General features: G+C 36.3%; 1 protein-coding gene across 10 annotated transcripts in view; it reads right to left on the reverse strand.

The window, feature by feature from the left end:
- Positions 1-15,147, reverse strand: part of LOC141495403 (transducin-like enhancer protein 4) — a 165,105-nt gene that overhangs the window by 14,092 nt on the left and 135,866 nt on the right. For 9 of the 10 annotated variants that reach the window (XR_012470761.1, XM_074196692.1, XM_074196695.1 and 6 more), the window contains 6 exons: positions 8,597-8,716; positions 7,895-7,948; positions 6,940-7,092; positions 5,460-5,592; positions 5,003-5,196; positions 4,689-4,765 (listed from right to left, as the gene is read on the reverse strand). Coding sequence is in view for 9 of the 10 variants with exons in the window: in XM_074196692.1 (XP_074052793.1) it covers positions 4,689-4,765; positions 5,003-5,196; positions 5,460-5,592; positions 6,940-7,092; positions 7,895-7,948; positions 8,597-8,716 (731 nt within the window). In the remaining variant the exon portion in view is untranslated. The remainder of the gene's footprint in view (positions 1-4,688; positions 4,766-5,002; positions 5,197-5,459; positions 5,593-6,939; positions 7,093-7,894; positions 7,949-8,596; positions 8,717-15,147) is intronic. The other variant, XM_074196690.1, reaches the window with a different exon arrangement.

Here is a 15,147-nt window from a genome sequence, read left to right on the forward strand (position 1 = left end):
CAAAAAAAAGATAGTTTTTAGATGAAGTGAAAAAATACAATTGTGGGAGTGAATGATGTATCAAATATCCATTAAATATAGTAAGTGTGTGACCTGACAAATCTGGCACTCAATTTCAGGGTTCATCTGTATCTTAAAAGCAAATCATATCCATTTTCTATTTATCAGGCTTAATAAAAATAAAATCACTTCCTGATAGCTTTAAGCTTTAAGGAATTTCAATGGGCTTTATATATAGTTTATAGTAATAATGATAGAAATAGTTAACATTTATGAGGCACTCTAAGATATACAAAATGTTTCATATAATTAATTCATTTGATACTCATAATAATGCTGTAAGGTAAGAGCTATTCTAAGCAACATTTGACATGACATTTGAACACAGGTCTTCCTGATTCCCAAAAACTCGCACTGACACTCTTGAGCACTTTGATGTAAACCAACTTTTCTGAAAAATCACAGAAACTTGATTAAAGTGAGGAAACAACTGGCATTAATCCTGCCTGCACAGATATCTCCCAAACACATACTTTCAAAATCAGGACTATATCGGGGTTACCTGTGCATAAGATGAAGAAAGTGATAAACAAGAATTGTCCAGGATAAGAAGAGGCAAATATAAGCTATAATCTACATGTGTAGAGGGTATAAGATTATTTCATGGATTCATCCTATTATTAAAATATATGGCAACTTGGAGACCTTAAAAAGTCACCCATCTATCTACCTGATTTAATACAAAAGCTCATCTGGGCTAAATACAATGACCAGTTTTGGTTTCTGATGAAGGTTAACTAACATACACTTCTTTCCCTTGTGTTAAGAAATATCACAAATTGTATGAGTGGAAAGTTCAAACTTGTCAATTGCAATCACTAAACTAGATGGTTTTACTTAACTTGTTTAAATGGTCAGGTGTTAATTTTTGCAATACTGAGGTGATAAAGATAATTTATCTGGGATATGTCAAAATAAAATGTCATTAATTTTAACATAGTAATAGCACCCTATCCCACTATGAATCTATTTTGTTTTACAGGACTTCCAAAAAAGGAGATTCCACAACCTCTCAGAATAGATCCTCCAATGTAAACAACTACACTGGAAAACTTAAAGATCCCTGAATTCATTTTTTGAGACTCTTCTCTCTATAATGATTAAGAATGAAAACCCTTAATGTCTATAAGCAACATCTTTATAAGCTGCTTAACTCATAATAATATATTACCCTAGTGGTGATGGCCATAAGTATTTCTGCATTACTGACTAAATCTCAAATAACAGAGATACAGAGATCATTGACAGGATTGTATTCAAAGACAGACAAGACAAAAAAGCAAGACAATCCAAAAAAACCAAGCTATAACTGTTAATAAACGTGTTTGATAATCAAGCTTTTAATTATTTTTACTCTCTTAAAATCTATCTTCTTTTTTTTGCCAATAGGAACATAGCTATACAGAAAGAGATTTATCACTGGTTATATATGTTGCTGTGGCAAAGTCATTCAATTTCACCATGTCTCAATTTTCTTTTGTCTGCAAAATGGTTCTAACCTACCTTATAGGATTAATACAATGATAGAAAATGTCCAATATAGTACAAAAATGTTATTTCAATATTTTCACCAACTTCTGTATTCTGACCCTATACATACTTTTATTTAAAGGTCATAATTAAAAATAGCCTTTCTTCTCTCTACTCTTTGTGCCCCATTTTAAGCTATGGAATCCCATTTTAAATATTATACTCTCTAAGTATGGAGGATCACCTACCCGTCCTAGAATCTTGCTTTTAAAAAGAAAAACCAAAAGGTTTATTACTGTTTGGTGATTAGCTTTCTTACTATGACTCCAAGATCTTTATTTTGTTTGCTATACATTCATTCCTCTCACTTTCTATACTGCAATAATAAATTTATTTTGTTTTCTCTCCTTTGGACCAGAATTTGTAATATTTTAAATACAGTAACACTATTAAGAAGTCCCAACAGCAAAATAGAGGGAAAGTTCATTTTTCTTTATGTAGAAATTAAACTATATTGTCATTCCAATTATAAACTCAGTAGGACTTTGCTAATTCTACCAAATAGACAAGCAGCCCCAATGTGGATTATCAAATAAATGCTACTTTGTTCATTAGTTTGGTACATGTATTTAATTATAATTCCAGATAATATCTGACAGTTCATTTTGTAAAAGTAATTAGGTCAGAGATGCACAACAATTATATACAACTTTATTGAGAAAGACAGTACTTGGCACGGGGAGGAATTTTTGGTGAGAAATTTAAGTTTTATGACTTAATGAGTTTTAGATATTATCTAACATATTTAATGTAATTCAGGTCATGAAATAATCACATTTACTATTATCTGAACATCTAGGGGGTATAACTTGTGGTCTAAAAAATTCAATATAGTTGTTAAGATAAATATGTACACAATTAGGTGAGGCTATTGTATGAAAAGGCTCAATTCAATAAACATTAAGCATCTACTGGATACAGAGTACAACGAGTAGGTAGGTCATGGAGGGAAGTTCAATTAAGAAATAGGTACTGTTCAAAACAGAGCTCAGAATTCAATCAAGAGGTATGAATACACACACACACACACACACACACACACACACACACACACACCCCCTATAATAAAATAATTTTTGACAAATTTGAGAGGTATAAAAGAAAAACAACGAAGTGCTATGAAAAGTCTGAAGGAAAAGGTCATTATTAGCAAGGGAGATTGAGAAAAAGTTCCATAATAGAATTGGTATTTGATGTAGTTTTAAAGAATGTGGAGATATTCAAGAGGTAATAAGACAGGAAAAGCAGAAATACTAGGAAAAAACAACAGGGAAATCAAAGCATAGTCCAAAATATTTTTCCCCACTTTCCTTTTATTGGGGCAGAGAGGTAAGAGGAAAGGATGTGAGGAAAATCCAACCTGTCTAACATGAAGAAGAGCAAAAAAGAGAAGAGGCTGGAAATGTAGGGTGGATTGCAGATTGTGGAAGTCTCTGAAAGTCGTTTAAAGGAATCTGAAATGTTCTTGCAAAGCAAAAGAAGCTTCTAAAGGCCCTGAGAGCACAGGAATGACATGACCAAATAATGTAGGCCATAAGAACATCTTGTACAGTGATAACAGCAGGAAGACCAAGAAGAGACCATATAGGAAAGACTTTTAAGGATATAGTTAAGTGACTGGAGAGAAGAACACATAAAAGGATAATTCAAAGTAAAAATACCAAGGTTTTGAACCTTGTAGGCCAAGTCAACATTACCCCATTATAGAACAGCAAAGTCAGAAAGAAGCCTAGGTTTGGGGTGGGGAGTAAAGGGTAGGAGGGTGAAAGACAATAAGCTTGATTTTTAGAAGAACAGTGTTTTGCTAACGGGAAAGATAGAGATATCTTATGAATCATTAAGAGATCCAGAGTTTAGAAAAGGATTGGGAGACCAACATTAGGTGTCATCAAAATAGACAATGGCTGTGAAGTCATGGAAAGTATAAAGAAATTTAAGGGGGGGAGGGCTGAGAATAGAGTATGTAGGTTCAGATTTGATAGCCAAAAATCCAAAATGGATACACCAAAATGCCTGGAACCAATATGACCAATATGAATAACCATGACATGACAACTGATAATAATGGCAAATATAAGGAAAGTGAATAGGAATGATGTGGTATGGAGCAGGTTACTAGAAAGAACATTAGTGTTTTTTACTTAAACTGCAAGATATTTACCTTCACATTTCCCCTTAGTATTAAAGCATAATGCTTTGCATGTAATAAGTCAATTAAAAAAAACACAATTAACTGATTGAATGAAAGGCTCTAAATAAGACCATACCATCAACTTCAGAAGGGAGAGGCATGCCAGTTCCTCAGAAGTTACTGATAATAAGCAATAATATAATCAAATAACAAAAAAAATTAAAATAAGCTAACAATAAAATAATAAATCAAATACATAACCTATGTAGGCATAGGTTCACGTCTGCTTATTGCATACATCTAGTACAGTCTCGGCAAAGAGCAGGCAAGGAGTGCTCAGGAAAAAGCAACAAAGAAAACTAAAATATATAAAGGAGATGGACTGTATGGAGTCTACTAGAAAAGGAGGGCTGAACTTTTGTAACTCAAAAGAACTATAAGGACAATGATTCCCTAGTACCAGGTGACCAAGAAGTCTAACTGGTCAGCTGTATTGGGAAAGTCAGAAGCAGAGTGGCACCAGGATGTGGTCCAGAGTTTTGAAGCTGTCCAGACATTTTTATGTGCTTTTAAGCATGTTCAAGCTAGGAGTACAAAGTGTGCTGACAGGAAATAGCTGGACTTTGGTGAACAAAGGAACTGTCTTTAAACCAGCAAGTTTGGAGAAGAGAAGACAGGATTGTTAAGAGATCCCCTTGCAATTTGCATTTTGATACTGGAAGCTCAGGATTTCAAACTGAAAATATAAAGCCCTGCGCCCCCCATTACTTCCTTCCTGTATTAAGAGAGAAATAAGAACTTACCTTAAGGAAAAAAACTCAAGTCTTACAAGTCCCACCAATTATCTCACAGCTCAGAAAGAGATGCTACAGTGCAGTAAGACTCAGTGGCCAAGAGTAGGACTAAGCAGCAAAGAAAAACGACTTCAGCAACAATTAGTTTAATGCAATGGCAGAGTAATACTCACGGTTTTCCTCCAGGGATGCCGGTCAAATTTGGCGGGATCGCTGGCACACGCATGTGATGGTGTGGATCAAAACCAACCTGCAGTTTTTCCCAAGCAGAACAAAAACAAACAAAAGCTTAATATGGTGAAACTTGTTCTGGTTTGACTTTCTAGACGAGAAAAGAGGACTTCATTTTATGAAAATACAACAATCCTTCTATTAATACTCCTAATGTGGCATCATCTCTTCATAGCAGCCTGTCTATAAGAGATAATGTGAGGATTCTGATTGCTATCATAATTTTTCCTAAACGATAAAAGTTCCAGAAACATACCACAGGAGATCTTCCATAGGCGGCAGCAGCTGCGGCAGCAGCAGCAGCCGCACTCATCTGAGGGGAGATGTTGTGTAGGCCAGCATATGCAGCTCCTGGACTGGTCAGCTCTCCATTCATCCCAGCATGTGGAACAATTCCAAATGGAGCCGGATAAGGACATGGGACTGCCATAGGGGTTCTTAGGCCTGAAGCTAAAGGAAAAAATAGAGGGGGGGGAGAGAGAAAAAAAAAGGAAAATCACAACTGAAATAAAACGATCTTCTCAAACAGAATCCTAAAGACAATAACAATAATGTCCATGATAGAAACCGATTTGTTTTAATGCTTTGAAGTCACTCAATGCTTTAATAGCTTCCATTCAATAATCCCCTTTGTCTAGCAAAATATCACATGCAAGTTTATCAAGACTAAAAAGAAAGTAATAAAAGACATTTTATTTGATTTGTTTACAAACCTAATGGGTCAACACCTGGTGGTTTTCCAGGAACAGGCCTTAACCCTGGAGTGGAATTACTGCCTGGAGTTGGAGCATCAGTTCTTGGAGTGGGAGTGTTGGATTTTGACACAGGAGTAGTAGATTTTTCATTCTAGCAGAGACAAAAATCAAAGACATTTATTTTTCCTTAAAAACCCCTATCAGGGGCAGCTAGTTGGTGCAGTAGATAGAGCAACAGCCCTGGAGTCAGAAGGACCTAAGTTCAAATCCAACCGCAGACATTTAATAATTGCCTAGCAAGGATGACCTCGGGTAAGTCATTTAACCCCATTGCCTTAAATTAAAAAAAAACCTCCCTATCAAGATTTATAATTACTGTGTTCATGAACAGTGGTATAGAACAATCAAAATTATGTTAGATTGAAAAAAGAACATGCCTAGTCCATCAACAAAAATTTCCCAAGGCAATAGAGAGTCAGCACATAATAAAGGATTGAAAGGGGTTGACTGAAAAGCTAGAATTAACAGCTGTCTGGAGTCATTCCTTTCCTAGGTAAGGGGTCTGAATCAGCCAGGGACTAAGTGTGATTCAAAAATCATTGCTACCTGCCTGTGACTGACCATGCTGGTGGCTTATGTTTAAAGAGTAAGTGGTTCAAGCCTGGCTCCCAGTAAATCCGCTCAAGTCAAATAGGCTTCCTGGTTAGCAGATTTCATTAAAAAGGGACCAAGCCTAAATGGTCATAAAGATTCCATCCAGAGAAGCTTCCATTAAAACACAGTTTCCACACAAGGGCAGAACACTGATGGATTAAAGGAAAACTAAACAAAACAAATCACTCCAGGACCAGATATATCCTCCAATTTACAATCTGCAGACAAATACAGGGGTTTTCATTCCTTCTCTGAGACTTATCTTACAGGCAAACTTATCTTAAATTTTCTTGAAGGGTAGGTTTCAGAGACTTAATTGGTCATGGAAAATGTGATTAGCTGTGGCCACAAAGAAAGAGAAAGCGGGGTGCAAAATGACCCCAACTTGTAGTAGCTTTTTTGCATTGCAGGAGTCAAAGCACTCTTCTAAGTGACAGATTACTTTTTAGATAGGAAAGTAATTTTGCAGTTGAATATAGTTCGGTAATTCAAATAAAGTTAGCAACAAAATCACTTCCAAACTGAAAAGTTAATTTAACAAAAACCACCAGCAAAAAAACTTTTCTTAAACACCAGTGTCTAATTATTCATATTTCAGAACACATTTCTCAATCTCCCTACCCCCAACCTTGCAAAAAATAAATGTACAACATAAATGTACCCATCATCTGAAAGTTAAGAAATTCTCCCCCTTCCAAAAAGACCATGGGTCTTATAGTCTTATCAACGAACTACTGGATGGGAACATTCCCTGAATGCCATGCTGGGAGAGAAGAAAAGGGGGAATGAACCCATCCTGAAATGATACCCTAGAAAAAGATAGTTTTTAAAAAGTGCTGCTTACAAGGCTAAGTTCTTTGGATTTGGAGGAAGGAGTACTGCTGGAAGATGCAATAGAGGCTGGACTTATTGGGGCATCTTTCTTGAGCAGACGGGTCTTGTCCAGGCCATTCTCTCTGGGAGAATGTGCTGGGCTCCCTCGAGGGGAAGAGGGATCCTATAAATAAACAACATGGACATTAATGCAGCACCTGAAGTCACAAAGCTACAGTTTAGGGGAATAGAGGGAGATGAAGGAAGAATGGGAGGTAAGGAGGGAGGGAAGGGGTGAAAATGTTTATCTGAGAGATTTCAATAAGTTACATAAATGTTTCCAGTCCATTCAAAAGCTCAAATAAAAGACTCTAGACTTGCAAAGGGAAAGAACTATATAGTTCTATAAAAACAAATAAACCACAATTCTATGATTCTACCAACAGTTAGATAAGATGACCATAAGCTATGTGTTTTACTTGATAATTCACATCAAAGAAAAAAAGTGTTAAGTGCTCTTGATGATAACCATAAAACCTCTCCTGAAGTCCTGCTCCAACATCACGGCACTGTGGCTTTAGAGAACAAGTTCTGGCAAGTCCTTCCTGGGCTGGAAAGTCCTCAAATGTTCCTGGCAACAGACTATCTATGTCTGTCAACAGAGAGCTGCCCTGGATGAGTCTGGAGAAACTCATCACTCCAAGAACAGCTATCAGGTGGTGACGGGGAGGGGGAGGGGATGGAGCTGCCAGAGCAACCCAAGGAACTAGGGCACCAAGGGGCTGATCTGCATTGGTGAGGGAGCTCTCACACTGATGGAAAGATAAGAATTCTGTGAAAAAGAGCCCCAAGGTGAACAACAGTTGGGTCTCAGCAGAAATTAAGAAAACATTCTGAATAACAAGACCCATTATTTCATGAGTACATCTGGTGTGTATCGGAAAACAAGAGAAGCACATTCGTTGTCATCAGAGAGGCACACGTACCTCATTGGAAACATCAACTACCAAGTTGTCATCACTCTTCTCTCCATCACTGTCCTGCATTGACAATTGGGAAGATGTTTTGTTGTTGTTGTTTTTTCAGAAGAGAATTATATTTTTAGACAGTAAAGCTAAACAAACCCCTGCCAAGCTCTGCAACCCCACAGAGCTGAGGTGAGCTTACTCAGGCATTGAATAATTCTTGGTAAATCTAAATTACTCTTGAGGATAGCCTGAATATATCATACAACATGATGGGAAATTACATTCTATTGACTATCTAAAATACAGCATCACTTATTGCAAAACAGCTAGCTTCCCTTGCCATTTGCAGCTGGGCACAAAACACCATAAATCTGCAATGTCATTAGCAAGGGGAGAAGAAAATCTGACCTATTTAAATAAAGTGATCAAGTGAAACAGAGGGACCAGGATACCTGGGACTGTTGGTCCAAACTAGGAGCAGCAATGACAATAATAAAACTCAAATACACAGTAAACAAAAAACAAACAAAAAAACACCACTTTGAAAAGTGGAGATTTAGAGAAAGTACTAAAAACTATACCAAATGTTTAGCATTTCAGTTTTAAAAAGGTTTATTGTCCCCTTTAATCCTAGTTTTAGACAAAAATAGTTAAAGGAAAAGTGGCTATTACAGTACCAAAAAGTAAGACTAGCATCAACCAAAGTGAATATGAGCTTACATAACGAGTTGTTATTTCCTTTTCTTCAGTTTTCTGTTTTTTGCTGTCTGATGAATAGTCTGTTGAGTTTCTGTGCTTCTCTGCAGTTCTGAAACTGGCAGATGGGGACACAGAAGAACTCTGAAATTAGAAAGGTGAAGAGGGGTTATAAATTATTATATTTTTAATGCCACTAATTTTCTGTTCAAAGACTTTCATTTCCTTTTTGATCCTGAAAAAAAACTATTAAGAGAAGGGGAAGAGAGGGAAGAGAAGAAGAAAAGGAAGAAAAGAGAGAAGAGGGTCTGAGTAAGTGGCGAAATAGGAGGGGAGGCAGGGAGAAAAAGGGAGAAATGAAAGGAAAAGGAAGTGTATGGAGTGAGATAGTAACAGAGGAAGGGAATGTCAACACAAGCAAATCCAGATTAATCAAAGAATTCTTTTAAAATCTTTTAATGATACAGTATCTTTAAAATTACAAAAATAAAGAAAGGAAAAACTGAAAATATTTCAAGTGTCTCAAGTCTATAGGGAACTGCCTATAAGAAATGATTTAAGGGGTAGGTACTAAGCCTTCCTCCTCATCCTACGTTACTAAATAGCATCTCCATGATAGGGGCTCTATTCAATCCTGTGAATTAAGTATTGCCCTTTCCTTTCATTGTCTTTTAGTTTAACAGCAACATTGTGTAAACTGTTTGAATGTTTAAATAATTTTTTAAGTTTATTTTATGTCTCAATATTGGATAGTATTTCATATAAAAGGAAAAACTGGGAATTGATGATGATGATGATGATGATGATGATGTCTTCCTCCCATCCCCCCTTAAAAGAAAAAAAGTTTACATCTGTTCAGACCTTCATGAATTGTCATTTGTTTAACTCTGGGCAAATCACTTAACCTCAGTATTTTAGGCAACTCTCTAAAAGGGTAAAGGAATGAGTATTCCATGATATCTACTCTGTATCAGTGCTTTTCACAAATATTATCCCATTTCATCCTAATAACAACCCTGGAAAGCAAGGATGATTAAAATCTCCATTTTAAGGTTGAGGAAACTGAGGCAAACAGAAAGAAGTGGCTTTCCCTGCACCAGCACTTCATAAGGTCAGAGGGCATACTGAAATTCAGGACTTCCATTCTCTCCCGGGCATTAGTTACCACAGTTTGCGGCTGCACAAAACCTTCAAGGGCAGTGGCAGTGCTCTTGGTTCACTCCCTATCCCCATCACTGATTTTAAAAATGTATTTTCCCTTTAAAACTTATACATGTTTGTCCCAGGAAGGAGCACGTGTATCAGTGATGTCATATATCAATAGGTAGAGCTAGAGCTTTCTTTCTCTGCACTAGTGAGATAGTGAAACAATAAGGAAACCAACTTTCAAGTGGGAGAAAGGAAGGGGAACTAGAACTCCAAGGGAGGAAGAGCCCAGGAGGAAAAGAATCACATTATTCTTAGAAAAACTAAACTCTTCCTCCTTAGTAGGTCTCAAAAGATTACAGTGTTCTGCAATACTCTCCAAGGGAGATTATTTTTCTTTGGGTATTATCAGTCAAGAGTTTACCTTTTGTTGGAATTAGCTGTAATTTTATTTATAGAGATATTCTATATGAAAATATATGCAAATAACATATATTCCAAAAAGCACAATTCCTAGTTATACTATTAAGAGGGGGACTTCAGATTGTGGTAGGAATGTTTGTGTTCTGTATTCCAGTAAATTCATCAGGAAATTTTCCAGGATTAACTGTTTAAATATTTAAACCTGGCTAAAAATGGAAACTTGAAAATAAATACCAATCCATGCGAATTTAATTCGCTAACACTGAGCTGAGGAAATGAACAAAGTCCCATTTTCACCCTCAAACTATTAAAAACAAATGTCCAATTTCTATAACGTGGTTTTAAGCACAAGAATCAGGTGACTACAATGAGAAGTAGAGCTTCAGAACAGGATAAGAGACTTTGAAGAAATCATCTAGTCAAACCTTTTCATTTTACAGATATAGAAACTGAGACTCTTGAGGGGGGGGGCAGTCACCTGGCTCAAGTTCAAACAGAGGCTTTGTGATGGCCTTGGACTAAGACCGAGGCTTTAGGATGTCCAGCCTGAAATGTTTTCCTCTGTGCTACACTGGATTTACATGTGAAACAAAGACACGTAGAATAAGCTTAATATATCGGAACAACCATCCACAAGGAGAAAAGATGAAATAAACCAATTGTGACTACTTTGAAACCTCAATATTCTAAGCCTTATTTTCTGCAAAATCTTTATTACACATTAAGTGGACTAGGAAACTGCCTATAAGAAATGATTTAAGGGGTAGGTACTAAGCCTTCCTCCTCATCCTATGTTACTAAATAGCATCTCCATGATAGGGGCTCAATTCAATCCTTTGAATTAAGCATTGCCCTTTCCCTTTCATTGTCTTAAAGTTTAACAGCAACATTGTGTAAAGAAAAAATAAATGGGAAAGACTTAAGAATTTTGATCAGTGCAATAACCAACCTCAATTCCAAAGGGCCTAGGATGAAGAATGCTCCCCAACCTCCCAAGAGAAAAGTGGCAGACTCAAGATGCAGGATGAGACAAAGAGGTGTATTTTTGGATATAGCCAATATGACCATTTGTTTTGCTAGTTAACAAGGGTTTTGCTTTGGTTTTCGGGTGGGGGTGCTTAAAGAAAATAAATGCTGGAAAAAAAATTTAATGAAGACATTTCCACCACTGGCGGTAGCAAGAATAATACCAGATACTTTCTTGAGGAGAGAGGTGCCTATAGATAGCTTAAGCTTACATAAAAACTACTTCTGCCTCTAGGGTAGGGCCCAATTGATTTTTAGAGTATTCTTTCAAAATAGAAGCATGAAATTTCCTTCAGTATTCATTCCAAAGCCAAACCAAGAACAACTTCATATTCTGTCCCCTCCCACACAACCTCTCTGTTCTTATCGTAATGTTCAAATCCAACAATACAGTTTTCCATGGAACAGGAAAAAAGTGAATTTGTTGGGATGGATGTCTCTTATACGTAGATGAGTCTTATATGTAGAACTGTTCCAATTTTGTAAAAAGAAGTGTTTCTAAGTAATAATGAAATAGCACTTAAGATACAGAGACTAAATTGTGATGTTTATTGAAACTTCAGCATTTATTTCCATTTTTTTAATGAATGGAATACTCCAAAATTTCATTTCTGTATATCTAACTAGTTTTGTTACTACAGATATTTAAGCTTGGATTTTACTACTTAATAAAATGATGTTAGATGTTCCCAATAAAATGATACGTTATCAAGAAAATTTAAAGGATGATCTTCACAATGGGCACTGGGGCAATTAATGATGATAATGATGATGATGATGATGATGAACCTAACTGTTTAGAGTCAAATCAGACTCGGCAGAGACTCAAATCACAAATCTTACAAAACTTCCATTCTGCAATTGAAAGGAAACTGATCTTTTCTGGAATGTGTCAAAGTAATAATTCAATATTGATTAAAACAAAGTTAGGCTTTTATTGGAAAAACTAATTTTAAGATAATCCCCCTCTCCTGCCCTTCCCCTCAAGTCCTACTGTTGAGATCCTCTCTGCCTTGCATATCAAATATAAGAAACTTATTGAAGTTGAATCATTAACCTAGAAAGATTTAGGAATAAGTCAGAGTATTTTCCCATTACAGTTTTATCACTAAGAAATTTAAACATGCTTTTTTTTTTCAAATTGGGTTTATAATTAGTAGGAACCTACTTAGCCAGGATAAGCAAATTCACTGTATAGAAATATTCAGTGAAAAAAGGCACATTTTTTTAAAAAAAATATAATTATCCGGTAGCAAATGTGTTTAAACAAAAGATGAAACCACAAAGCTGGAAGAGAAACCTCTAAGAATGATCACAGTCTTTAGTTATATTAAGAAACTCAATTGCTTTGTTTATTCAATAAATGAATTAGTGAAAAAGCATTAATTACTTACTATATGTAGCTCATTATGATAAGTAATGAGGATACAAATAGAAGCAATAGGTCTTTGCTCTCAAGGAGCAAACACTTAAAAAAAAAGAGGTTTCAGTTACAAGTCATATGGAGTGACCATGGATTCCTTAGAGTACAATGGAAAAATAGTGCAACTTCTGTGATTTTATTTTCAATGATAGAAAATGCTGTTCTGATGCTTAACTAGTCTTGATATAGCAAGGACATTGGTGGTGGGAACTTTCTTTCCAGAGTCCATCAGCAGTTGGGCCATCATCCATCCAAATCCAAGAGGAGGTTAGAGCTTTCTGGCACATGCTACCTCCTATAAAGAGCTCCCCAAAAGAGGTATTCCTATAGACCAGGTTCTCTCAGCAAGCCAAGTCTAGATCACAGGGGAAAAACTGACAATGCAACTGATCGGATCAAGATTTTTCTGAAGTTCTGTACTACAATTGAACAGATGATGGAAAATACTCATAGATTGAAACAGAGGACTAATTTTTGACAAATATAATAAACAAAACCAAATGTAATGATTTTTAATAATCATTTGGTCCTTAAAGATGAAATTCAATCTTTAAGCTTTTTAATCTCATTATGTTGGCTATAAAAGAAATCCAGTGAGGTAGAACCTTCTATTTTAAGGCAAATCTAAAAGGAATTATTCTAAGCATTTATAAAAGGTCTTTCCCCCCTTTCAACTTAGATATTCTGATGGCAAATTATGATAGGGGGCACGACATGGTGCTAGTGATAGATACAATCTATAATATTCTAATGGAGTAGGGACTTCACTGATATATTGGAACTCCCTCCCACAACCTATTAGACTTTCCTCCATGACTCATGTCTATAATTCCTATAGATTCACTATGAACAGCTGGCCTGAGGGCCTTGTTAATGTCTTCTCAACATTGCATGGATACCAATATACAGAACAGGCAACCATTCATCATCTGTTCATCATTTTGGCTATTTGATTAGCCTACTTTTTTTCTGTTCATACATTTCCCAGATTACTATCTTTACTGCTTCTCTCCTAAACTCATTTGTAATGTATCTCCACTCGCTTCCACAGACTGTGCAATCCTCAACTTTAGTTCCTCAAAGGCTACAACAGTAGTTCAACAATAACAATTAAATAGCATCATTGGAAGATTCTAGTGCCTTCTAAGATTTTCCTTACTTAGTCTCAAAAAAGAAAAATAGACACAGAATTACAAGGAAGAAGACTTTTCAATAGTACTACTTGCAAAAAAAAAAACCACCCATGACTGATATAAAGTCTAGGACTGTCAAACTGTTAATTAGGTTTAGTAGTAGCAACAAAAAGTTTAGTCATTTCAGAGGGATAGGGAGGTGAGAAAAGTACTAAAGACCAGGCAAATAATATAGGTTTATTTAAAAAAAAATAGTACCGTGATTAAACTAGAATGATTCTCTCTTGAAATCTAATTTAAAGAGAAAAAGGCAAATGATCAAAACTAAGTTATGACTAGGAATTTAAATATAAATAAAAGTGCCTTCCTGAGATCTGGAATGAAACTTAAAGACCACCTAAGTTTGATAATATATGCTGACAAGTAATCATTTACTCCTCCTCTTTCAGTTTTCCAGGAATAGGGAAAAGGCTATCCACCTGCCCATTCCACTCCAATTGTTCTAAAGGGTTCCCCTCCTCACCTTAAATTAAATCAAGTCCAGATCTGCTTCTATAGCAAATGCTTATTCCTCCTCCTAGCCACAGGTCTATTCTCTCTGCTATTTGATAATCCTGCAAATACTTTTTTTTTTAGGTTTTTGCAAGGCAAATGGGGTTAAGTGGCTTGCCCAAGGCCACACAGCTAGGTAATTATTAAGTGTCTGGGGTCAGATTTGAACCCAGGTACTCCTGACTCCAGGGCTGGTGCTTTATCCACTGCACCACCTAGCTGCCCCAATCCTGCAAATACTTGATGCAAGTCTACCTCAACCTTTTTTTAGGCTAACCATTCTCCATTTCCTCCCCAAATGAACCTAGTATGGAACGATGTTTAATCCCCTAAACATCTTGGTTTCCCTCTTCTGAACACATTCTAATTTGTTAATACCCTTCCTGAAGTGTAGTGCTAAGAAGTGAAGAAAATATTGGCCCAAGTAAAGGATATCCTGTCTGGGAGTCTAGAATTTCCTTGACCTGGATGTTATCAAGAGAATATGATCAGGGGCAGTTGGGTTGGGTTGGGTTAGTGCAGGGAGGTGACAGCATCAGCCCTGGAATCAGGAGGACCTGAGTTCAAATTTGGCCTCAGACTCTTCATACTTACTTAGTTATGTAACTTTGGGCAAGTCATTTAACCCCATCACCTAGCAAAAAGCAAACAAACAAACAAAAAAGATAGAGAAAATATGGTCAAATTGTGGAAGCTTTCTTTAAAAATGAGGCCCACAAGTTCATGGAGGTAGTCTGTGATGAGAACTAGCTCTTAGACAGAAATTAAAGACTGAAGTAGGGAGGAAATTAAAGTCAACACTAAGGCAAACCTTCTGTGGGCCAGGATGTTGGTGGAACTGGTGGGGAGTTAGGACTGGGTTGACACCTCCC

The sequence above is a fragment of the Macrotis lagotis genome, chromosome 8 (genome assembly GCF_037893015.1).
Source record: "Macrotis lagotis isolate mMagLag1 chromosome 8, bilby.v1.9.chrom.fasta, whole genome shotgun sequence".
NCBI lineage: Eukaryota > Metazoa > Chordata > Mammalia > Peramelemorphia > Peramelidae > Macrotis > Macrotis lagotis.